The sequence below is a fragment of the Grus americana genome, chromosome 4 (genome assembly GCF_028858705.1).
Source record: "Grus americana isolate bGruAme1 chromosome 4, bGruAme1.mat, whole genome shotgun sequence".
In the NCBI taxonomy this organism is placed as follows: Eukaryota; Metazoa; Chordata; class Aves; order Gruiformes; family Gruidae; genus Grus; species Grus americana.
In genome coordinates, this window is record NC_072855.1 from 4,619,906 (window position 1) to 4,646,282 (window position 26,377).

Genomic DNA, 26,377 nt, shown 5'->3' on the forward strand with positions numbered 1-26,377 from the left:
AGTTAAGAGCTGCTATAAGATCTTAAACCACTGTTTGTGATGTGACTCAAAAGTCCCATGGATGTGTGTTTGTTGGAAAAAAAAAAAAAAAATGCTATTGCCATAATGTCAGAAGGAAGATGAAGGTGCTCAGCAAAATATGTTAACAAAAGAACAAGGAAATTATTTTTAGATAGGTGAGGGGTGAAATAAGAAAGAAGCAATAACGATACCTTATTTGTCTCAGAGTGTAACTTCCTCAGTGGGATAATTATTTTTACTGGGATGCCAGTATAGCTGAGTAGAGTTGATGTAGCAGCAGCAAAGAGCTGAGGCTTTGTGTTATCCCTCTCAGATAATAGTAGCAAAGGACATCCCTTTTAACAAAAGAATGTTTGGTAATAAAAATTTAAATGTACACAAGAAATGGTAGGACTAGCTGCTACTGACCACAATATTGTATAATATTAAACCTCTAATCGCACATAGTGTGGGACTTAATCACTGAGGTACCTTGACATCCTCTGGTTTAAAGAAAGCCAAACACTTAAATAACACAAGTAGGAAGCTGTAACGTTTCACGTTCACAGTCTGTGTAAGAGAAAGGAAGAAGAGATGAAATTTTGTACCATAGGTTGCACACAAATATCTCAATATTACTGTAACTTTTGGTAAATCTAGATAGCATGAATAGATCACTGGCAACCTTATACAAAAGGTTCTACATCAGTGCAAAATATTAATTATACTAATTTGTGACACATGATTTTCAAAAGCCTAACAGATAAAAGCATTAAGACCATAAATCATTAATTTAATCTGATTATTTTCAGTCAGTCTTTTATTTATTGTCTCCTCAATTTAAAACTGATGTTAATGAATCTTTCAAATGTACTATAATATTCTAGAACTCATTATTTCCACACACACCCTGCCCCAGGTATCTCCTCTTTATCCCTTTTTGGATTAGAGAGGAACTTCTGAGTCACGCCATATATTTTCGCTTCTGAAAGTCGCTGATAGCAGTTTTCCCATCTGAAATGATGTACAGAGAATGAGATGGCAAAAAGCCAGAAAGCAGTAGGAGCTCTGGATTGCAGTGTGTAAGTACTTATCTTACACTTAAGTATCTTAAGTCTTACCTTACATCTTTCTGTCTTTGCTATTTCTCATCCCTATCATGGGGAAAAACAAAACATCTTTTACTTTTATTTTTAGTAAAACTCAGAATTCTGCTGAGAAACTTGCATCCCTTTCCCCACTTTTGAATTTGCTGATTTGCCAATGAATAAGGTGTTATCTAAACATACCCAAATTTAGTAGCAATCATTAGAATGAATCATCTTTTTTATGCATTAAAGTTACAAATACAGAAACTTCTTCCTCGATATTTTTGCTGAATACGATCACATTACTTATCTTGACCTGCCTCTTTACCTTCATAAAGACTCTTCTCTTTCTAGAGGAAATAATTCTTTTAGAGAAGAATTCTAGTTCTTCCTGTTCAAAATGCGAAGGAATAAAGTTTGCTGTTCTCCTATTTTTAATGTTTAACACACAAATGTTTGGTATTTTGCTCAGTTGGTATAAAATAAGCCTTCCTCCATCTTCACAAGATCAACGTCTGTCTCCATTAACCAGTTGTAAATCCAAGGCTTCTAACTTGACTGAACTTAGAACTACAAGAACTCAGGTCATCTTAGGATTTGAGTGATGCTTCTTGCCTCAAACACCTCTTAGTGCTTAAGAGCAAAAAATGTCTGTATTACATGAGAGATTTGTTGTTGTTGTTGTTCAAGTCAAAATGCTTTTTAAATTTAATCATTAATATTATCTACATTTTGTAGGTAACATCCTAGAAGGTGAAATGATTTGCCCAGAGTGTATTAGTAGAACTGTGGCAGATCTAGAAAAAGAATCTGATTACTGTGATTTCTATCAGTGTTTCATCAGTGAGACTTTCACACTCCTTGTTCCAGTTTCTGGATTTTATCTGTACTCTCTTTTGAATTTTCATTGGCTTGTTATTTACATATCACTTAAAATACAAGTGAGCAAAAAGCTTCGAGCATTTAGAAGCCATTACATACAGCCTACACTTTACTATATATAAGCCAGTAAAAGTAAACATAGTATACTTCTAGCATTAATGTTAAATAGCTAGAACCTTTTAAACATAGAAGAAGAAATTAATTTTGCCTAGCTTTTGCCTTAGACTAGTTTTTTAGCCTAGCTGTTGTCTATGGCCTCTGGGTAATCGCTGTAGAGACACGTACTTCTAAAAGATGTTTCTTACCATCAGAAAGTAGGGTTATCAGTCAAAATACATGGGACACGTTGACTCTGAAGATACCTTTGTGCAACTTTCTAGGGATCTTATGTAAATAGGTGGTAATAAATGCCTTTAGGCAGCTAACGTTGAGTTACGTATGGTGAACCTCTGTCTGTAATGACAAAAGTCACATCTGTGATAAAAGATTTTTAACACAGAAGTCACTGTGGTGTACTTCTCATTCTGCCCTCAGTTACTTGCAGTGAGGATGTTATGTTCTTGTAACTACCTTCTTGTGAAAGTCCAGAATGCTTCATTTGCATCAAATTCTTCCCGTGTAATAACACTATAATATCAAGTCTCTTTGAAAGTGAGACAACCAGTGGCACGCGTGTCTAAGGGGAGCATCAAGATTTCCCACCTCATGCAGGCTGAAGATATGTTTCCCTAATATTTTCTTTTAAGAGGCAGCAAAAAAATAATATCCTGAAACCACTGCCTGTGGTCGGTTGAATCTTAACCTGTTTGAGCTCTCTAAGATTATTTTAGTCTGCAGTGTCTGTCAAAGATGCTCCTGTTTCATCTTATGTGCATTGAAAACTATCTTGGCATGTAACTTTAACACAACAGATGGGAGACAGTGCAACTTGGCTGACCTCTACTTTCAGCATTTAAATAGCTAAACTGATTTTATTACCACAAAATAAACTTCCAAGAACTTCGTACACTGTGGACCAAGCTGAATAGCTAACAAGTGCCAGTTGCAATCCTGTAATTGCAATAGATGAAGAGGTCAGTTTTCAGAACGGTTTCGTGGGATTGAAAGATGCTTCCATTGACTTTAATGAGAACCATAGGGATGAAATGCCTAGCAAACTTACTTATGTTTTCTTCTGACTAAGACAAGGTAGCCGAAATAACATTGGTAGTAGTTCACACGGCCTTCATTAGTGTGTGTTTCCAAAGTCAGACTCTTATTTTTCAGTATCACTGAAAAGAGATTGAGACAAACAGGGCTTGCAACATTAGGAAGTGAAAAATTGTGCTAAAAGTGGTCAACACACTTAATCTCACGACTATCACTTTCTGGAGAAGGTTTTCTTTTTAGTATCATTGTCCTGCTGTTTTCAGTTCCTGATGCCCCCTTTTCTCCAGTTATTTACCCTCCTTTTAAGCTGGGTTGTAACACCAGCTCTACCAGCTGTAGCTCTAACACCAGCTACCACCTCTCAATCTTTAGCAGGCCAGGTTTTATTTTCTGCCAGAGACTTCCTGGAGGAACTCAAGAATACCATTGCAAAACTCAAGGACACCATCCCCTCAAGATAAATAAACATTGTAAGTTTAGATATCTATACAATGTGAAGATCAGAAGAGAGTAGTTATTAAAAAGCAGTTAAAAAGGATGCTCGCCCCATACACCTTGGCTTCTGACAAAGGGATGAAGGTCTCATTCGCAATTTTTACCCTTTGTCAACACTTTTTGATCTTTAGAGCTTGTTATTATTACACCTTTTCATGTTTGGGATTCATTTTTCATACAGGAATTTAGGCTCCATCCTTCCAGCTCCTATCCCGTTTGTCAGACTGAAGTGCAGATGGATTTTAATTAACTTACGCTTTGGCAAACACTGATTGGGGTTTCAAATATTTTTAAAAATGACATAATCAAATCAATGAGCATATATTAAAAATGTGTGACACATTCTTCACAAGTATGCAATATTTATGGAATACTTGGTTTTTTTTCCCAAAAAAATCTGAAAGACTGATATAACACAGCAATGCATTTCAATATTTACTTCCTTTGGGGTGCTATGAATATATAATGTGCTTTGTAGAAGGGCCTTTGTGTCTGGTGGGTTTTCGTTTGGGTTTTGTTGTTTGGTTGGTTTTTTTTCCAATTATACCAACTATAAATGTTGCACACGTAGTTACAGATGTACCTGTCCTACAATCTAAGACACAGACACGGTAAAACTGATCTTCCTTTACCAAATGTGAGCACACTTTTTAAGTTTAGTTCTAGATGGCTTAACTTTTTTTTTTTCCCCAGTGTTTTCAAAGAAAAAGGACAAAACAACTTTATGCAATTAAATAATGAAGATGTCATTCACAGCAGTTGTTATAGTAGGGAGGCAGAAATCTATATTTTTACTTACTGATCCTGTTCTCTAAAGCTTGTTCTGTACAGGTTTTTGTACTTGTTTTCATTCTTCCTGCTTGCCTTTTTCTTCAGTTATATAATAAATAAAAACAAGCTCTTATGTGTTGTTCTTCATACCCTATACTTTAATTATGGCATTTTTGTTGTAATATTGATTTGGAAAAAAAAAAAGCCCATCTTTATTTCTGTGCATAAAGTAATGGAAGTCGGAATCTTACAAGAGGGAGTTATTTAATCTTTATTGAGGTGATTTGTAGAAGGCTTGCAGGAGAGAGAAATAAAGGAAGAGTATTATGATTTGAAATTCTGCTTTCATTTTATAAGAAACTATAATACAAAGTAAGAATATGTATATTATATAAATAATTAAATAGTCATCTTCAAGATGATTTTGTGATCAAATTAAATTTCATGTTTGTACCTCATTCTGCAACTCTGTCATACTTACATGATAATTATTTTTTTCTTTTTTTTTTTTTTTTTGTCTCGATGTCTAAGAGACCCTTTCATTGTGTTAGAAGACCTTTAGGGCAGAATTTTCTTAAATTCTTCTCATAGGATGTATGACAACCTGCACTTGCCAGGAGAGCAGAATACCTGCTATGAAGGTGCAGGAGGCTGCCTGTAAAGTCGGGGCAGGGAGAAGCCTTAACAGGTGATGTTGAAAATCCTGCCTATATGCTGAATATTATAGAAATGAAGTGCAAGAAAGATCATCAAGAATGGTAAAACATCAGATCAAATTCTCTAAATATTCCATAATCTAATTTCTAATTCCAGTCCAATTTCTAATCTGTAATTCCAGAAACTTTCAAGCTCAAAGAGCTATTTGTAAGGTGACTCCAGAATTTAATTCCCATAAAGATCACAAATCTTCTAAATTTCATTTGGAAAATCTTACCAGAATGTGAAGCTCTAATTATTTTCTTCTCAAATGCATTTGTAAAAAGCTATTGTCACTTCCTCTAATGTCCTATTTCCCCACCCTTCCTAGAAACTCGTTGTACTTGTGCAGTTCACACTCTTTTTATGGATATGAGTGTTCTCAGTGAAGTTTTGCAATGGTTTGTACTAAAAACTTAATATATTTTTCTTAAATTATCACTATTGACTTTTTTTCCCCCTAACATATTTATCTCCTCTTGTGTCTTGGATACTTTATCTCTGATGTGGTCTGTTTAGTCTTTAAAATTGATTACATAAGTATGGCTCTTATGATAGATTATCAGCTGTGTTTGTAACCTGTCAGAGTTGTTATAATTCCTTATGATTGATCAGGCAATATAATTTCTATTTCTGCTTAATCTTTTCCGTGCTCTGCAGTTTCTTGCTCTGATGGACATTGAGGTAATCCATGTTCCTTTGGCAGTTCCTCGGAGAGTTAAGTCCAAGCCTTTTGGCTTTGATAGATACATCTATAATTCTGAATAAAAGAGGAGCAGAGAGTTGATGCAAGAGCTGAGATCATTCAGTAGAATTATCTTATTTAACAATATAGACATAGCATAACAACTCTTTCTTAAAGCAACCATTTACATCCCTTGCAACATAAGTGAGTTACACTTTAAGGCAGGAAGGATCTATCGGAAACACAAAGGGACAGAGAGACAGTGTTTAATCATTTGTGGAAATCACTTTTTGTGCCTGGAGACTCTGTGAGACCGTCCTTCTCGAAAGGAAAAGTTCCTTCCCAGAGTACTGTCTGAAGTCTGCACAGGCAGAATGATAATGGCAGCAGCAAGTGGTACTTAATCTGAACTTTTTTTTTCCCCACACCATTTTTGGCTATGCAGTTTCGACTATTTAGAACATACTGGCATGTATTTTGTCATGTCAGTACCCTGGAAAATCTCGGGAATTCATAAAATGTCTGTGAAGCTCGAACTCTCAGGTAATGGATGATAATTGTTTGATAAATATACTTGCACCTACAGTGTGTGACTATATAAGGCTGAAAAATGGCAGGATGGTGCAGCAAAATGTCAGTTCCATGAAAAAAATGTGGAAATTTTCAATGAAAAGGGCTCTCTGTTGAAAAATAAGACAGCTTATTAAATTTTGTTGGCGGTGTCAGATGCTAATCTAAACACAAAGAGAATAGCCTTGATAATAAAGGGTAAAGCTTGTAGGTGGCAGGGAAAAGTAGTGGGTTTATTTGCATGGTGAGAGGTGGGGCCATTCTAAAGCTGATGCAATGAATCTATACAGCTGAACACAAAGTCTTCCGAGCACTCTAAACAGATATACATTGGGGATGTTAAATACAGAAATGCATACTGTATAATTATGGATTTGAGTTATTCTGGGAAAACCTGAAACTAGAGAGAAGCTGTGTGAAATTTTTCGTATGAATTCTTTCCTGGTAAAAAATGCAGTTTTAGGTCAACGTAAACTATTTGTGAAAGTTTACTGAATTTGGCCAATAGAAATATACTTGGTATCGACCTGAGACCATTTTTTGTAATTATTTTTCATCACAGCCACTTAACAGAAAAAAATATTATTTAAACAGTTCTAATTTTTGGCACATATTTCATATACAGATAGTCTGTCTGGCACAGTTTCTGTGTTTTTATTCTCTTATTAGGAAAGAATTTTCCCGAATCTGTCATATGTTTATAATAAATCTCAACCCTCACCCGTGTATATATTCTTCTTAACTAACAATAATGATCTGGAGGAAAGATGCAAGGATAAATTAATGTATTAATAATATCTTTTGAAATTGTGTGGGAATTCTCACATATTTTAGAAACATGGTCCTGTTTCCTGCAGTAGTGTGTAATATCAAACATAATGCCCTGACTAATTACTGTTGAAACTATTTTACTCAATCTCCCTCATTTTTGTGTAGTTAATATATTCTTCATTTACATCCTTAATCTGAAAAGTGAAATTGCCAGGGTTGTTTTTTTTTTTTGTAAGCAGCTGATATACTCCATTATAAAAGCCACCAGACTTTTCTGGAAAGACAAAAAATTATTAGCTGTGAGTTTGATGAAAAACAGCATATAGATATTAAAGAAAATAAAATTGATCTCTACGCTGTATTTAATGCATAGATTGGGGGGGGAAATTACTATAACAGGCTGATATGATCTTGGTTATTTCTTGATGTCAACTTAGGTTTTTTTAAGGTGTTCAATGAGCCACAGTTGGCCAGGAGCAACAAAATCATTACAAGGAAACAATTTATAATGTTTCATTTCCTATGTTTGTCTGTCTTTTTACTTGGAATTCAGTGGACTGAGTTATATGATCTATCATTTGAGATAGAAAGGAAATCCTGTAAAGATGTATTTTACTTATGTTGAAGGAATGGATTATCTTTATTTAAAAAAAAAGCTAATGTTATAGTGATTGGAAAAAGTATATATGTTTGTACTTCTAAACCCTGTAACAGTTTAATACAGGATCATATACTCTAGTCATAAAGGATTATGTGTAATTACTGTCATAAATTAAACACAGTTTCACTAACTGTTTGAGAAAAATGCTAATAAAAAAATGCTGATTTTTTTTTCCTTTTTGAGACCTAAATGAATGAGTAGGATTGCTTTGATTTTCAACAACTAAAATTTCCTCGCCTTAGCAGTTTTAGCCGCTTTAGTCTGAGTTTTACCAAAGGACGACTGCTTTATTCAAAACTCCATTTGAAGGAGGTTCTGAATTATGTGTAATTGATTGTATTTGGGTTCAGAACAAAACCTACTCTCGATTTTCACTGAATCTTAAAGGTTTGTCTGCTTAGTGTAAAAACTTCGGTACCAAGGCGGCAAGTACAAGTGCTTTGTAGCCTGGTGGTTTGGGCATTGTCTACAGAGGTTAGAGCTGTGGGTTTGAGGACCTTCAGGCAAAGAATGGAATCAGTCCTAGATGTCTGAAAACTAAGCTGTTGTACAAAGATTAGACTATATTAACACTTCTTCCCAACATATTACAAAATCAAGGAGACAACACTGCTGTTGGGAAGGTAGAATGTGAGAGGACATACGTTCTCACCTCCTGGAAAACGTTGTCAGCTGTGAGCCTTCGGTACAGAGGTTTTCCCTTGGTTCGCTCATCTGCGCTATGAGAGCAAAACCAGCTTGAGATTCTGTAAAGTTGGTTTCCTACAAACTGCTCTGAGATCTTGAGGGCAGTTTTCACTGTTAATGCTGAATGAAAAACCAAAGTGTTCCTTTGGCTACAGAAAGCAATGGTAGTCTACCTGAGTTCTGAGAGCCTGAGTTAGAGTAGTTTTCCAGTTTTTGTTAAGCAAATTGGTAAAGGTGGAGAAAAAATAATGTCTTTTGGGTACACAAGTTTTTAATCAGCTATAGCAACTAAGTTTCAAATTTGTAATATTATAGACAGCTGAGCCCTCCCTGATCCTCCCTTCCAAACTTGCATGGCCCTTCATAACCACCTGATATGTTGAGCTAGCTTAGAAAAAATAATGTAGTAGCAAAAAAACCTATGATAGTTATTGTCTCTGGTTCATCTTTGTCAGTACTTTATCTTTTGTCTGTAATAAAAAAACCCAACTTCCCTGTAAGGCAGAGTTGAGACATCACTGATAAGTTAAAATGCTCTCCAATTTTAGACCAGTTAATTATACATTATCTACCTTTTTACAGTGGACTTGAGGTTTTAACTTGCTAAGGAAGAAAACTGCTTGATAGCAGCAGCTGTGCTATCAGTGAATATTAAGGAAGATGATTATCTTAGTTAATTTGAAAACCACCTGTGTGCCAGCAATCTAGAGAAGAAACCTCTAGTCCCACAAATCCTTGCAAATTGTTCTCAAGTTTGATACAATAGTTATTTATCTGGCTTGGGTAGGAATTCTTTTCTAAACGGCTTATCCACTATATAAAGGAAAATTTTCCTCAGAATCAGAGTGGAGAAAATAAGAGAGTTTGTGTTGTTATTTAATAAATAAAGAGCTTCTATTCTGCCAAGTAAATGCTAGACACCTTATAAAAGGTAGACTCTCAGGGACCTGCTTGATGCTTGTGATGCTAGTATTTCTTCCATCTTCACCCATGTTTAAGGAGCTTTATGGAAGCCTGTGGTCTAATATACTAGCTTTTGTCTGGAAAGCAGGCTCATCACTCTGTGTGTGCTCATTAGGTTGATTTTGTGAGTGATTAGCTTTGCTTTTCTCCAATTAAGACCAGTTGTTCTCTGGGTACCAGGCCCCTGAGCTGGAAGACAGGGACTGGGAGCAGAATGAAGCCCTCAGAATCCAAGGGGAAATGGTTAGAGACCTGCTACACCACTTAGATGTACACAAGTCTATGGGGGTGGAAGGGATCCACCCAAGGGTACTGAGGGAGCTGGTGAAAGTGCTCATCAAGACACTTTCCATCATTTATCAGTAGTTCTGGCTAACCGAGGAGGTCTGTTGACTGTAGGTTAGCAAATGTGATGCCCATCTAGAAGGGCCAAAAGGAAGATCCAGGGAACTACAGGCCTGTCAGTCTGACCCTGGTGCTAGGGAAGGTTACGGAGCAGATCATCTTGAGTGCCATCACACAGCACATAGAGGACAACCAGGTGATCGGACCCAGTTAGCATGGCTTTATGAAAGGTAGGTCCTGCTTGACTAACCTGATCTCCTTCTATGACAAGGTACCTGCTTAGTGGATGAGGGAAAGGCTGTGGATGTTGTCTACCTGGACTTTAGTAAAGCCTTTGACATGGTTTCACATAGCATTCTCCCAGAGAAACTGGCTGCTCATGGCTTGGATGGGCATACGCTTCGCTGGGTAAAAAAGTGGCTGGATGTCTGCGTCCAAAGAGTTGTGGTGAATGGAGTCAAATCCAGTTAGCAGCCGGTCACAAGTGGTGTCCCCCAAGGCTCAGTACTGGGGCCAGTTCTCTTTAATATCTTTGTCAATGATCTGGACGTGGGGATTGAGCGTGCCCTCAGTAAGTTTGCAGATGACACCAAGTTGGGCAGGAGTGATCTGCTCGAGGGTAGGAAGGCTCTACAGAGGGATCTGGGCAGGCTGGATTGATGGGCTGAGGCCAACTGTATGAGGTTTAACAAGGCTCAGTGTTGGGTCCTGCACTGAGGTCACAACCACCCCACACAATGCTACAGGCTTGGGGCAGAGTGGCTGGAAAGCTGCCTGGCAGAAAAGGACCTGGGGGTGTTGGTCGACAGCTGATTGAATATGAATATGAGGGTTTATAGCCAGGTGGGTGTCAGTCTCTTCTCCTGAGTAACAAGTGATAGGACAAGAGGAAATGGCCTCAAGTTGCAGCAGGGGAGGTTTAGATTGGATATTAAGAAAAATTTCTTCACCAAAGGGGTTGTCAATCACTGGATCAGGCTGCCCAGGGAAGCGGTTGAGTCACCATCCCTGTAGGTATTTAAAAGACGTGTAGATGTGGTGCTTAGGGCCATGGTTTAGTGGTGGGACTTCATGATCTTAAAGGTCTTTTCCAACCAAAACGATTCTATGATATCAGCATGGCAGGGACTAACTACTGGTCTTATGGAGGTGGGAACATAGATGTGCAAGTAAGGATTGTCAATTTTCACCATTATATGGTCACCTTGCATATACTGAGATTAATATAGAGAGAACTGGAAAGCAGACACTGCCGTCCCTTGAAAAGTAGAGCCGTTTATTAAGCCAGAAGGAAAAGCTGTACTTCCCTATAGGCCATTTGGGAATACAAGAGTGCAGTTCAAATGTGAAGAACAGCTTACTAAAGCCAACAAGTGATTCTGAAAACAGATAAAAATGCTTCAAAATACTTTGGAAACTTTCACGATAATACTGCAACCTTGCATTGGCATATTAGGGTATCTTTTTTCTTAATTCCAATTTGAACAATGTTTCTGAGCAGAAAGAACTGTCACTTGAGCACTCTCAGTGGCATATTTGGCATTTGTCTGAAGACTGAAGGGTAGGCTTCAATTACACGGCGTAAATCCAGAGTAAGAACGTGAATTCGGTCCAGTATGTCTAATTATACCAGTATAGATGAATGCAATATCTGCCCTACTTTAGAATTTTTCAAAAGATTTATTCTTAGCTGGAAAGTTAGTTTGAATGTCAATGTTGAATGTCAGCTGGAGTGTTAAATGTTAGTTTGAGTGTTTGTTGTTTGAATTTGGGTTCCTTTAGTCCATGTAGATGAAACTAGCATTTCTCAGCCTGTTGAAACAGCACAGGTTTTTTTTCCTCCCATAAATCATGTGAATTCAAGTAGAACATTAATACTTTCAACCTGACTGTGTTGGCATTTAAGCCATTCTCTCGAAATGAGATCGAGATATTCAATGTAAATCACCTCTGTGCTCCCTTCTCAAATTGAATGCTGGCCTAAACTGGGAATAACACCACACGAAAATCAGCTGTTCTTCTGTGAACTTCCAACAGGAGTAAAGCGGATCTTAAGTACATCAGTGTTTTCTCAGCATATGTTCTACCCAAATATCCTCAGCACAAGTCCATTTACCATCATTTATATTGGATTTTGAAACCTAGGAAAAGAAAATTTAGGAAATTTGGCCCCAACTGATAAACTGAAAAATATTTTTTCTTCAGATTTTTATAATCAAAGAATCCTGAACAGCTGCGAGCCTATGTGTGTCTGAGATGCTATTTCTTGTAATTTTAACCAAACAGGTGAACATGCAGCACAGCAATATATTCACAACTAATTTGAATGGCACTCTGATGTTACTACACCATTCTGTATGATTTCTTGATGTGTTTCTTAAGACTACAGCACGACGTTCGTATCATAGGTAATAGCTTGCAGACTATTGACTGTCATTCTCTCAGAAGAGGGAGTTTCTCAGATGGGAACAGCCTAGGGTAGGTTGTGTTTCCATTGACTCAGAAATGGAATTGGTTTCCTTGTGTTTATGCAAATAAACACTTTCAACAGCTGTTATCCTCAAACTACTGAGCTCATTTCTCCTGTCACTCTCACTGATGTAAATCAGGATTAATTCCACTGAAGCTGATGACCATATAATGCTAAATACAGGGGAAGAAAAGAATCAATGATTTGATAGCAGACTGTGATTTTTGAAGAAGGAGATGTTAAAAAGTAGTATTGGAAGGTTTTAGCACTGAAAAGTTGCAGCACGTGTTGCCATTTGGGAATCGCTGTCTCTGGGATGAAACCTCGTCATATGCTGGGTTCAGGCACACGCTGTCAGACCGCGGGGGCCGTTCCTTCCCCTGCCCTTTTGGCTGGCAGGAGGCTGTCATCGTGGTAGCTTCCAAGGGGTTTAAACAGCTAAAAAAAGTTTGTAATAGAAAGTAAGTAAGAATTTTAAAATAAAATAAAAGCATCGGTTTCCTGACAGTGGAAAAAAATATGTGTATATAACAGCTGAAGCAAGAAACACTCACCTGACTCTTTGGCTTATTGTTATTCTGGCTTCATTCTAATGCAGTTTCTTCCTGTTCGATATCAGTTTATAAAACTGTGTTACATGTTCACTGACCCCCAATAACTAAACAAATCCCAGTGCGCAGCTAGATGAATAAATTCCAGTTTGTAGCAGTGGAAATATATGCTGATGGTTGTTCAGTGAATTCATAATAAATTAACCATTAAAAAGATACACGTTAGAAGAATGAAAGGATAGAGGAACAATATGGGGGTTTAATACATTATTCATTATTTCTGGTAGCAATGATATACACATTTTCATATATATAATACAACACATTCTTTGGTCAACCAATTGTGTCTTTTTCACACCGATGAAAGAAAAACTTGTGTGATCAATTGGCACATTTAGAAAATCCTATTTTATTTACCTCTTTCTATATACGTGGACTGGTGCTACAGAGACACTTCTATATAGAGTCCTGTAAACATTTCTGGAATGCCATTGTACGCGTAGAGAAGTGAAAACAGAGCAACATCTACCACCATTTGTGTATCGTTGGTGGATTGATTGTGGAATTTATTTCTACCTGGGTTTGTCAAACCTACAAAGTACTGACCAAAGAGTGTGTTGTATGGGCCAAGGCAGTTGTAAATCGCTGAAGTGGAACAAAGCTGCTGTACATCAGTTGGGGATCTTCGTCTCTGTCTCATTGGATGCATTGAATGAAGAAGCTTGGTCATTTTATGTTAGAGTTGGCGAGGTTTGTATTTCTACTTCAGAATTATATCATTGAGTGAAATGTTGAATGCGATCTGCAGTTCATTACTGTGCGAGTGCCTAATTGTTTGTTTTTATAGCTGCACTTGAAGCCTCCCCATCCCTTACTCTCACACACGCAATTTAAAAAAATTATATTTAAAATTTGCTAACACGTTTTAATATGTTGAGAGCTTCTGTTGGTGTTTCTCACCGTGCAAACAGGGATTGGTTTTCAAATAAAGAGAACTGAGTTGACCACGGTCCATTTTAAATAACATAAGTAGTGATCAAAAATTTTATCATTGTATTTGCATTATTTGGGGAGTCTAAGACACTACAGATATCTGAGTAGAGACAGCAATAACAATATATTAAACAGTTCAGAGGAACCAGCATGCCACTTGTTCTGAAGATAATGTGTCAGAGAAAGAAAAATCCTTCAAAGATATGTTGTATTTTTTTTTCTTTGGTCTTCCAAGTGCATAAAGATATTGTAAAAGCTTGGGTAATATGTGGAAATTTAATTTACAAGATGAATTCTTTAGACTCAACCCATAATCTTTTGTGGTGGTCTTTCAAGCACAGAAATGCACGTGCCAAAAAAGACGGTGTGAAGAGATGTGAAATTTTTTTAGCTAAAAATGCCACATACACTGATGTATGAAGCTTCCCATTTTAAGGGTTTTTTGGTTTCTATTTTTTTAAGGGACTAAAGTTCTGTGAATTTATTATAAGCATGTAAAGATAGTCCTAATGGATGCAAATAGCCTTACTGCTGTACAGTAGATAAATGGGGTTTTTCCCTTGTTCTCTTCACTCAGCAAAGTCTAATAGCTCCGATCCATGTTTTAGCTAACAGTGAGTCTGCAAAGGAGAAATAGGCAGAGGAAAAAAAAAAATTTTTGGTTTTGGCTTTTGTTTTGGGGGTGTTTTGTTGTTGTTGTTTGTTGGGTTTTTTTTTTTTACTTCTTGCTGTCATTCCTTAATCTCTTAATATGTATTTGAAAGGGGCCCTGAACGCAGATTGCTGCACACTCATTGCAGTTGGCCTAGTAAATCTGACCTCGTCACACACTATTGCTATTTGTTTTCCTTAATTAAATGTTTCATGTACAGGAATAGAAATCCATACAACTGGTATCAATGCAGAATTGTGAGATTAAGTGAAACAAACATCTGCCAGGAATGGTTTAGCTACAGCTGATCCTGCCTTCAGACAGGAGCATCATCTGTCAAGGTTGCTTTCAGCTCCAATTTCCATGACTTGTAGTAATATTATATTAACGTCAATGTAGTGAAACGGATGTTCCTGTGGTATCTAATCTCCTGATGAAACTAATCAAATTTGGCCAGAATGTTCCCAATGTTAAAAGAAACTTGATTTGCCTACACCTGTAGAACATCATGAGGAGGTGTTACTCCTCACCTGCTACATGGATAAGCAATCTATGGGTTAAAAAAAAAAAAAAAGGACTGTTAGCATCCATCACCTCATCTAGACATATTCATGGGTGCAATTACTGCTTCTCCAAACAGCATGGAATAGGCCTGAAAGGGGACTCAGTAATGCTCCGTTTTATTGTATATGTCCTTGCATTTCCAATGTTTTTCCAGTTTTTTCCTGTTTCAGGATGATATCTTGGGAATTGGTTATTAATATAAAGACAGCTCTTGGAAAACTGAATGATGACCTGTAATTTGATGAAGCTTCCTAATCAACACGGGGGGGGGGGGGGGGGGGGAGGGGAAATCTGCTCTAATAACTCATTCATTCACCTGTAATTAATTTTAAAGGTGATTTACTGAAAAATTCTTAGACACAAGAAACCAAAGTGTGGAGCAACTCCTCAGCTCAACCTAGAGTTTCACATGTCCGGAGTGATATTAACAGTGTCAGCTTAACCATATCACAAAGGTCAGGAGTCCCTATAAAAGAATTAATTAAATTGAATTAAATTAATTAAAAGCTTAAAAAATTAAGATGGACTGGTGGAGAGACTCTCTGCAGCTTTATCACGGACCCACTGGCCACAGACTTTGAATTAGCAGTTTACAAAGGAGCCCAAATGCATACTGGTATTGCCATTAAGTCTACTAGCAAAGACAATGGACTACATATACTGATCTCTGCATGCCAAGAGGACCATAAATCAGAGCACAGTGAATTAAAGATCTCTGCAGTCCTATTTAGAATTTTGACATCAGTTTTGATTTCTTAGATATGCGTTTGTTCCTATTTTGTGTTTAACAGTAAAAGTCACATGAAGAGCTCTTGATATCAAAACTCATTATTAAAAACTATTTGCAAGTGAGCTGCATGTATATGACATTTTTTTTCTTTTTGAAGAGTCAAAGAAAAAGCCAGAAAAAGCATTCTAAAACACAAGCGATAATCCTGGTTTTGTTCAAATGGGTTTGGATATTTATGAGCTAATGATGATCCTTTGAAAAGGTAATCAGCTTTCATGCGTAGAACTGCAAATGTGTGAGAACTGGGATAAAATGTAAGACTGAGTCAGAATATAACAGTTCTTAATCAAATAAACCATGTGATTGTTTTTGCAACTAAGATGAAAATTTCCACATTTTTATTAGTACTAGAACAAAAACAAATTTCTCTGAAAAAAGCCCTTAAGAATGCAGTCTTAAATTAAGAGAAAATATAATTTGAGGATATAAACTCCAGCACGCTGAATAATTAATACTGCTTTTTTTTTTAATGTATTCCCCTTTCGGAAGAGGAGTGAGAACTAAATATAAATGCAGTTTTTCTCACCTCATTGTTCTTTACTTACCTGTAAGAACAGATCGAGACGTAAGGTTTCTCAGTGCCATCTCTTTTGCCCACATCTCTTTAACAGCTATAAGCGAGACCATGTGTTATATGGACGAGGTAGTTTAGACTAAAACTGTGCTAAGGATTCTGTTTACAGTTGAAAAAATGTGGATGAGTGTGTGCAAATGTTCAGGTCTGTGTCTTGGCTCTGGTTAGCTTACTGGTATAATTGCAGCTGCTGTTAAACATCTGTATGTATCTCTGTTTCTGATCATACAAAAAGTATGGCTATACAGCGACAGGACAAAAAAGGAAGAGTAATTGACTGACCATTTTTTTCTGTAACACAGAAATGGGAAAATACCTCTTATATCCACATATTGTTTTCTGTTTAATACTCTGAGTCTTTGTTTCTTGGTGTCAGACATTCATCTTGTAAAAAATAATTATCATAAATATGACTTTTCGAAGAGAAAAGGGGATGTATTAACAGGGAAAAGAGCTGCTAAGTAGCTAAGTAAACTAAATGATATTTCGAGCCAGTATGAGCTCTCTTCATGCTAGGGTTAAAGCATACTGACAGCAGGAATAGAAAAGGGAACATCTAGTTCTGTTTCCTTGTCTACACATTCTGGTTCTGGGCAGATGACATCATTTCGCATTACTGTTGAATTGTTACTAAATTATTGTAAAAATATTTTATAGGCTATTATTGCACAAAGATTGGATACAAGTAAAATCAATCTTTCTCTGAATCTGACTTTGTAAGCCTTTAAAATATTACTCTAAATAAAAAAATCTCTTCACTCACCCCTATGAAGGCAATCGTAGTATTTTACAACGTTTTGTCTGTGAGCAAGTGGACTAATAAGTCTTGATTTCTTAAATTTGCATTGCCATGATAATCTCAGATTTCTTTCACACTAGCAATCTTCCTTCTCATGCAATACCTACAGTTTTTCTCCAGTCCTTATGATGGTGTATCACCATCTCTACTGTTGCAATGTCTCCAGTTTCCATCTGTGCCCGTATTCTTTCATCCCCATTAACTTCCTCATCTTCTCTTCAAAGCTTCCTTCCATGTTTCCTATTTATATTTCATTTTATAGCTGGACAAATGCAGCATGAGCTGTGGCTGAATATGTGTTTGAGCTAACCAGTGCTTCCAGGCTGTCAAATAGGCCAAATAAGCAAAAAGCTGAATTCTCCCTCAGTGGGACACTTACCTTGACACAGATGTGGTCTTTCATGTCAGTTAGGGGGATGACCAGCACACTGGTCACATAGCTGAACCTTGCCTCAAAGGCAGGGTCATGGATGAAGCACAAGGACTAGAGGTACATTTCTCCTTAATGATAATAAAGTAATAGTTATGTAGATAGCAATGCGGGATAGCAGAGTGACTAGTTCTGCATGCACAATTTTCAGGTTTTCACGTGAACAACAAGTTGCTATTGTTGGATGCTTATAGAGAATTTAAAGATGTCCCCACCTGTGCTATCAGTCACTAGCAGCTGTAATAGATTGTTATGGAATTCTTTCTTTATCTGCTCAACTTCAGCCCTAAAATTGGTTCCATCTAACTCACGAGTTATGTTTCTTTAGGGATCAGTAATTATAATTTGTGATTTGTTTATACCCTGGGGTGTCTGATATCACACTGTGTTAATATCTTCAAAACTTCTGTTACTATCGTGAACTTTGTTGAGTTCCTACCACAATCCTCTGTTTCTCTTCAACAACTGTCAAAATATAGTGTCCTGATAATATAACTAACGTTTAATTAACACAGCCTAGTCAGTCATGCATCCCTGTTCTAGGGTCACTGAATAGTTTGCCAAAATAGTGGACTGTTATTAGATAGACGTTTTGCTTTGGTAACTACTTGCTATTAAAATCTATTAATAATAGCACTGCCAGGGGTACGTTGTCAACATTGCTTTCTGGGAGCAACTCATACACATTGCAGTCTTCCAAATCTTGTTTCCATGGAACACCAACCGCCCTCTTGCCCTTTGAATATTTCTGTATACGTTGCTCATAATTCATTATGAGTTTGAATCGCTCTGGCCTTGATTGCAGATTGACCTGAAAGGATTGATACACAAACACCTTGAATTCCTTCCTAGTTTGTTGGTATACCGAACCAAGAAATTCTTCTTGTATGTTTTGGAGCATAAAAGTTACTGTTGGTTAAAGGTTCTGTTGTCTGATATTTCAGAGATGTTGCTATAGGTTTTGACGTTCCTCTATATTCTTTGGTCACTGCTTTTTTCAGTAATTAACAAGGTATGGAAGAATGGCGTAAGAAAGCCTTTACCTATTGTCAAATTAATTAGAAAATTAACCTGATCCTGCTAACAGAGATAAAAGAGCACTGAGATGGGTCACTGGTCTCCAGCCTACACAGCAGGAATTCTTGAAGTTGAACATGTTATGTTTGCTTTCTGTGAAAGGAAGAAAGTAAATGTGTACCATTGCAATGTCAAACACATTTATACCTGTAACTCAGAAAATCAGTAAATCAAATTAATCAATTCTGGCTGTATGACCCAGACTCAGCAGTCGTGTTAGCTATGCAGTTTAGAACAGGAAATCTGCTTCATGGCCCGCCTGAATAGATGGACAATAGAGAACAGATTCCCTACAGCTTTATAAGCTGCTTTCTTGTAGGAGAAAACTTGCTGCATTTTATTAGTGCAATGCTATATTGCTCAGGACTATTTAAAATTAAAGTAGAAATCTGATCTTAACTCTGTTTTTGAGACCGAGTCCTGCTCTTCTTCCTGCTTTATGACACCTGTTTGCTGTATATTTCTTCAGCAAATGGATGCCCACGTATACAGAGAAAATTCAGAAATCGCATCAATGTAGTGAGCACATCATTGAAGGGACAGATCCCATATGTCTGAAGCTGAGTTCCCCACTGCACTTCCCAACTCCTGTGGGAGTGAACCTCAGGAGAAAAGCACTTTTCTGATGTCCTCATCTCCCTCTGTGCTGCCCAGCCGGGAGGTGCACGGGTTCCCCACTGCTACTGACTATCAATTAATTGTTTTCCAGCTGAATGCCTCAGAAACATGCTGTTATGAAAATGAGGGGGGATCATCTGTAATTCCTAAGGGAGTTTTCTGTCAAAGCAGAAAGCGTTTCTATTGATTCCAGCTCTGGGAATTAACATCCACACCCACTTTTTTTGAAGTCCGTGAATTTCAGGCTATTCCGAGCTGGTGCAACACGGAACCCCTATCAGACGTATGCCTAAACTTTTAATTGTGGGATCAGGTCTTCAGGTGTGGTAACTGGAACTGGTTGATAGTTCTGGGCAGTGCTCTGCTCTAAGTGTCCAACAGCATTACTTGAATAATTTTACAAATGAAAATTAAGACGTTTCCAGAATTTGACCTGTTTCAGGAAGAAACAGTTGTATGGTCAAACTCCATGTAAAAAGGGAAAGGAAAAAAAAAAAAAAAGTCAGTATTTACTCCTGGTGAATATCTTTTTTATTCATATCTAAAATCATTGTTATTGTCTAATATTAAACTTAAAGAATCAGGCATAATACAATAAACTTTTCTTGTATTCTTTACTGGCAGGTCTATAATTGAACATGAAACAATGTGAGTTGTTTTCAGTTATGAAAACAGTAAAGTAGAAGGATTTTTCAAGGTGTTTCACTTCTCGTCTCACTTCTATTCCATCCTATAGTCAATAATCATGGCACATATCAGAATGGTCCTAGAAAATGGAGGACATTCAGATTACATTAATAAAACTTCACTGAAAATGTCTAAAGCTAGGATTTTTGCATTTTGAATTGAGCTTTCGGTACACATGAGGCTTCTAATACTCTCAAGTTTCTTTCAGAAATCTCAGTCCCAGACCCACCGAATTTATTCAAGTCAGAGTTACTGTGAACTTTACCAAAAGCAGAAATCTCTTAAGGCTCTTTCAACTAACTCTGATCTGGAGGAAGTCTCAAGGGAGTTTGAGTGAGTGGAAAAGCCTTATTCCTGTAGTAGGGATGAGTGAATGTGCTGTTGACCTTTTGAGAAGTGAAAAGAGTTTTTCACAGGTTCAGTGGGCAGTATATAGGACATGAAATAAAACATTTAACTGTTGGGCTTAAAATTCTCTGTAGCTTTCTAACGTCCTGCTGTTATTGACCTGCTTAGATATGTGTAGAGTATTGTAAATGTCTGAGCAGTTTATATTAAATATGTTCAAGGTTTGGTATTGAAAAATTTTCAGAGCAAATGTCAAACTCAGTAAATTAGATCATTACTAATTTACAAAAGAAATGCCTTTTTTACAGCTGTGCATGCAATTGGATTTTTTAATACAAGTGAATGTACGTACATGGGAGCAACTTAAAGATACATCTCTTATTTAGATAGGGCTACGTGACTGGTTAATATAAATGAGGGACAATTGGCAATGTGATCCAGTATGAGGTTCCTCCCATGCTATGTGGAATAGGTACTGAGAAAGAGACCACAGTCTAATATTTTCATGGGAGTACAAACTGGCACTGCACTGCATGAAGAGGAATCTGCTGCAATACGTACTCGCAGTGATATTTTGACTTTTGGCACTTGTTTGTGTCTGAGCAAAACCATCCCATCTAGTGATAAATAGAATTTTGCTCATAATCTAATGTTGGCGTGAATAGAGTGAGGATAATTAAGTTCAAGATCTTGGGTAACTTAGCTTCAACTCCGCGCTCTCCTTTAGAAAAAATGTCTTAGTTGTGGCTCCGTGAATAATACCACTGGAGTGCTTACAGCAGTACCAACGTTAATATATGTCAAAATTTTGAAGGATTCAGAGATCGGAACAATATCTGGATAAATTACTAAGTGGATGGATAAATAATTACAAATAGCCAAGATACCATAGTTCTGCAAGTTAAAACTCATCAGCTGAAATATGGTAACAGATTATTTCCTTGGCTTTAGTCCATTGTGAAAGTTTTAGAAGACTCTTACTTAAACCACCTTCAAGAGTTTCAGTTTCTCAAATCCGTGGTGTAGAGAGGTAAGTTTGATGGTGTCTTGGGTTTTAAGTTATACTATATTTCCCTAAAAAAAAAATAATAACTTGCTGTAAATATTCTTCTTCCTAATGTTTCAATCAATTAACTACGGTGAAAAAAGAAATTATGTAAGTAGGAAAGACGTGTATAACAAAAGTAAAAAACCTCACCCATATTTACAAATACAGAAAACTAAGATATAAATAGATTGCATTCTCTACCTTAGAATGGTTAAATGGTTGGGGAAGCTGAATAGAGCTTTTTTGTATCATTTCTTCTAAGCAATCTATGGTAGAAAAAAAGAATAAAATAAAAAATTTAAAAATAGACTACATACAATAGCAATAATATTCTGCAGCCTTTGTGTTGATATTGCCCTTTTGCTATAGCATATACTGGTCCCTTTTTTTTACGTTTTTTGCTCTAAGCAATGGACTTTTTTTTTTTTCGCACCTTTTCACTTACATTAAATTCAGAATGGCGATGTTAAATCTTTGAATTTAAGTTTGAACTAGAGGACAATACATTTTGACAGTCATAATTACCTTTAATAATACAAAGAGCTCTAGTCAAAATTGGAAATAGTCTAGTTTAAAAACACAGTTCAAGCTAACTACACTTGATTTTCATCAGTGTAAAAATAAAGTAAATTGGTATGAAAGATCCTTCATTACTTTTGTAACTTGGAGTTCAATTTTATGGCAGGAATATAGTTTTTTCTGTCTTAGGTGGTATGTGTGGCAAAAACAGTGAAAAAAATGCTAACCTGTGCTTCAATTGCTAGCTAGTGGAAAACTAGCGTAGGCACTGCCTGTCCATACAGTACTTACACTCCCGTTGCCATATATCTGTAGAATAAATCCTGTCCGTAGTATGTCTTTTCAACAAGAGTAATAAAAATTTACATTAGAAACAAAATCCTTCCCTACCCCCATCTGCTATTCAGCAGAAACTGCTTGAGGGTGAAATGCACCCAAATACATGCAAATACATTTTATCGGGACTGATCCTGCATATATTTTGAATAATTGAAACTAATGGGACTGTTTGCGTGATTAACGGTAGACATGTAGCAAGCTGCAGAATTGCATCTTGAACTATCAGTGCCGGTGATAGGAAATTAATATAAAGGAGTTGGTAGGCACTTTTTCACCTCCTCAGTTCTAGGATTGGTTCAGTGGCTTGGGTGATTGCAGAAAAGTACAGCATCCCTGGAGCTGGAGTGTTTAATTTCTTGCACATTACTTTTCTGTGCTCTTGCAGGACAGGTTTAAGGTGGTTAGCAATTGTTTTGATGGTGTAAGAATAGCTTAGCAGACCTGAAATTCTGGACAATAATGTTTATCTACACTGCAGTTCCACTGTTATTAAGTTTTCCATGCATTTTGAGGATGATTCATAGTTCATTAATTTTGGTATTTAAAATGTATTCATTCATATAAATACTCTTCAGACAGTTCGCATTGATCTTAATACAAACTTGAGTTCTGTTTAGGCAATCAGTGAATCCAGTATGCTCAAGGAACTTAGTAAACAGAAAAAAAAAAAAAAAATTTAAAAAAAAAAAATTACCTGGTTACTTCCACAGCCTCTCATGAAATCTCCTCTTCAATGCTTTGGTGGAGACATAGCACTTGAAGCATAAAGGTAAAGGCTGTCAAATCAAAGTTTTGGCAAATTGGCAGCTACAATAACATACAGCTTTTTTATTTTCCTTTCCGAGCTATCTGCTCCATCTAACTCAAGAGTGGCGTGTTAGACGAATTCCCAGCCTTGAAGAGTCTGGGTACTTCACAGAACATGTTGTATTCAATGTGCACGTGCAAAACAAGTTATAATGTACCATTGAAACGTTTTTTATTTCAGTAATACCTTTTTCAACAATGGTCAGGGCCAGCTATAATCTAAGTTTAAATCAAACCTAGCTACATCTAGAGGATGAGATAGTCAACCAAAGACCTGAAAGAGACTTTCCAGTCTCTGGAAGTGCCTTTCTCTTTTTATCCATTATCCAAAGAGATCAGTTTGGCACCTACCCAAAGTGTCTCAGCTAAATGGGGGTGGAATTGGGTCTAAGCTTTTTTGGTCATAGTTTAGGTAGGAAAAATATTTAAGTTGCTGAATTTACAGTAGGCTAAAGCATGTTGAATTACCTCGTGGTTTCTGTCGACTGAGAGCATGCATATGGACCTTGCTGTGCCAAGAATCTTAATTGATGGTAACTTGGTTGCGTATTTGATAACAAAGTCAATCAAAATAATTAAATAGTGCTGTGTCTGGTGATTGAGTGCACTTAAATCTTGTACTGTTTCACAGATCTATGCTTACATGATGGCACTGAAATGCAGGCTTTAGCAAGCAATGTCTATTTCTTGCCATGTTTTAAAAGTAACTTCTGAGTAAAGTCGTAGTATTTCAATTTTATTCGGATTGCATCTACCTTTGTAGGATTTGCTTATCTCTATGCTTATTTGACATAATCAGATCTTCCCATGGTACGGGCTGGCATACTCCCTGCTGAATTGGGAAAGTAGTATTGCTTTCTGACTGCTGATGATACAGGACTATATTTACGCAAGACTTGAAATATACCACAGAAACTATTTAGATTAGGATTATACATGATATGTATTACTATTATTTTTTTAAACTGATAACTGTAATGCTCTTTTGATGAATATTTAATGTAGCCTAGATTATATTTGTACGCCTTCTGTATTGATAGTAACATCCAAAACAATGTACTGAACTCTAAATTATTTTTTAAAAAAGCAGAAAAGGTTTTCTCTGGTTATGTCTGTATCCCTCCTTGAAAAACCAAGACACTTTACAATATCCAAATATTATCTCCTCAGATTCTATTGAAAGAGTAATTAACAGAGACAGAGAAGAAATAAGTTTTATTTTCAGTGATTTTCCTGCAAAAATATCTTCCAAGAGAACTCGAAGACTTGCTTAATAGTTTGATTGCCATTTCATGACACCCAACCCCTTTCAGTCACATATCTCACTGCTATCTAAGAAAAAATAAGATATTTGGTGCATCTGAAGCCTTAGGACAGATTTTCATCATGATAATCACAAAATGAAAGGGCAATCTGAAAAACCACTTATTTAAAATACAGGAAGATGGCTTTTGCTGAACTTAATGCCGTTTGCTAGTTTTAAAGGTCTGTAATTTCCACTCATGTTAATGCATTCTAATTATTATCTTGCTTAGCTTTTGTTTCTCATGAAGATTAAAGTGGTCTGTTTGATGTGTGCAGAGAAGTGACTACAGAAAATGGTAAATTAATTGGAAGATGTCAGCTTAGGAGAACGTTTTTGACATGAGCGCTGTAAGGCTGTTAACAAACAGACTAACTCATTTGTCTCACCATGAAATGAAAATAAAAATCACAACATTATGATAAAATCTTGACTAGGAAATGCCTGCAAGACTCTTTGAAGCCTTAGGTTGTTTTCTTCCCCGGGCTTTGGCACTGTGATGTATGCAAACCACATTCTACATAACTGTGAAGTGAAATAGGTTCTATGCAGAACAGATGGACCAGGGCTAATGTGGCGATGTGCGCTGGAGACAAGAACAGATTAATACCACAAGGGGAGACTGGAGGAAAATTGTAAAGATGGGGGTATTTGAACTAATTCATGAATCATTTCCAACTGATAGTTATGCCTTCAGGCACAGTGAATAATATCAAGGAAACGTATTTAAAATTTTATAAGTTTGTTTTAATGTAGATTAGAATTAAGAGCCATACTTTTGGATGATTAAAAAAAAAATAAAATCTTGTATTCCCCCTCTCCCAGAATGTACCTTTGTGATTTAAATATCACTGATGAGCTTAATTATGTGTGGTGTGACATGAATTGCTGTTTGGAAAACCCATGGGCAGATTCATGGACTTGGCACAAAGCTTTTGGGCATGATTTTTTTCAAGCAGCACTGTATGAGCTAGGAGAACATTACTCTGCCACTTGCACCCAAGCCGCAGAGACGCGGCTCTGCAGTGTCTGGAGGCATGGTCTGATTGCTAGGTCTCATTCAGGTGTCTCTCTAAGTCTCCCCTGTCTTCATCTTATCCAAACAGCCTGCAGTCTTGTGAGGTTCAGACTTCCCAAAGCGGTGCCAGAGCAGACTCCTACACCTTTGAAGGACCTCTTCAGGCATACATTACAGAATGAGGCTTTCAACAGAGACATTTCACATGACCAAGTTATGATATTCTTGCTAATGGACATTTTGCTCTAGGGCAGAAAATCACATAGAAATAAAGAAGTTCACCTCAGATTTAAAACAATTTGAACATGCATAAAAACATCAGGATCTGAAACAATGACGATACTTGAGAAATATCAACCTTCTCCGTATCAGTGAAGGTATCAGAGTTTTGTTTATGGGTGGAAGAACAGAATTCTGTGCGTTAGGACATCAAAGATTCCTTATTTTGCAAAGCTCAGAGTATATGGATTAGCCTGATAATTAGTATTCATAATGGACATGGTTAATACAAGGAAAAAGAAAGTGTGAGGAAAGGAAATTTATAGATAATTGTCTGGATGATCTACATTATCTGTATGACTTCTCAGGAGGTTATTTTCATGCTTTAGAGGAGGATATGAAACACTTGACAGTGAGGGGAGATTTTTGATAAAAATCAAATGAAGATGGCTAGTTCAGTTTGCAAGTAAGGAAATAATCTACATGAGTTTCTGTTCACCAGCACAAAAGACGCTGTTGCATTCCTCTTGTATACAATTATTTCATTCTAGGCAAGGCTCAGTAAGAAGAGAGAAAGGTATGAAATGGCCTGCTTGCCTAAAACTTGATTCTTATTCTGCTGATTTCATTGCAGGTTGCAAATCTGGCCTGTTCAATCTCAAATAATGAAGAAGGTGTGAAGTTAGTCCGTATGGCAGCAACACAGATTGATAGTCTGTGCCCACAGGTAAGTAAAATTCCTCTTAAAAAGTGCTTGAGAACTCTTTCAGCGTTAAAAAGCATCAGTTAGCTAAGACAGGGGAAAAAA

At 36.8% G+C, this 26,377-nt stretch overlaps 1 protein-coding gene across 4 annotated transcripts in view; it reads left to right on the forward strand.

Moving 5' to 3' along the window:
* The window catches only part of CTNNA2 (catenin alpha 2), a 539,666-nt gene that overhangs the window by 447,299 nt on the left and 65,990 nt on the right, over positions 1 to 26,377 (forward strand). For all 4 annotated transcript variants that reach the window (XM_054824266.1, XM_054824262.1, XM_054824263.1 and 1 more), the window contains one exon: positions 26,204 to 26,296. In XM_054824266.1, coding sequence (XP_054680241.1) covers positions 26,204 to 26,296 — 93 coding nt within the window. The remainder of the gene's footprint in view (positions 1 to 26,203; positions 26,297 to 26,377) is intronic.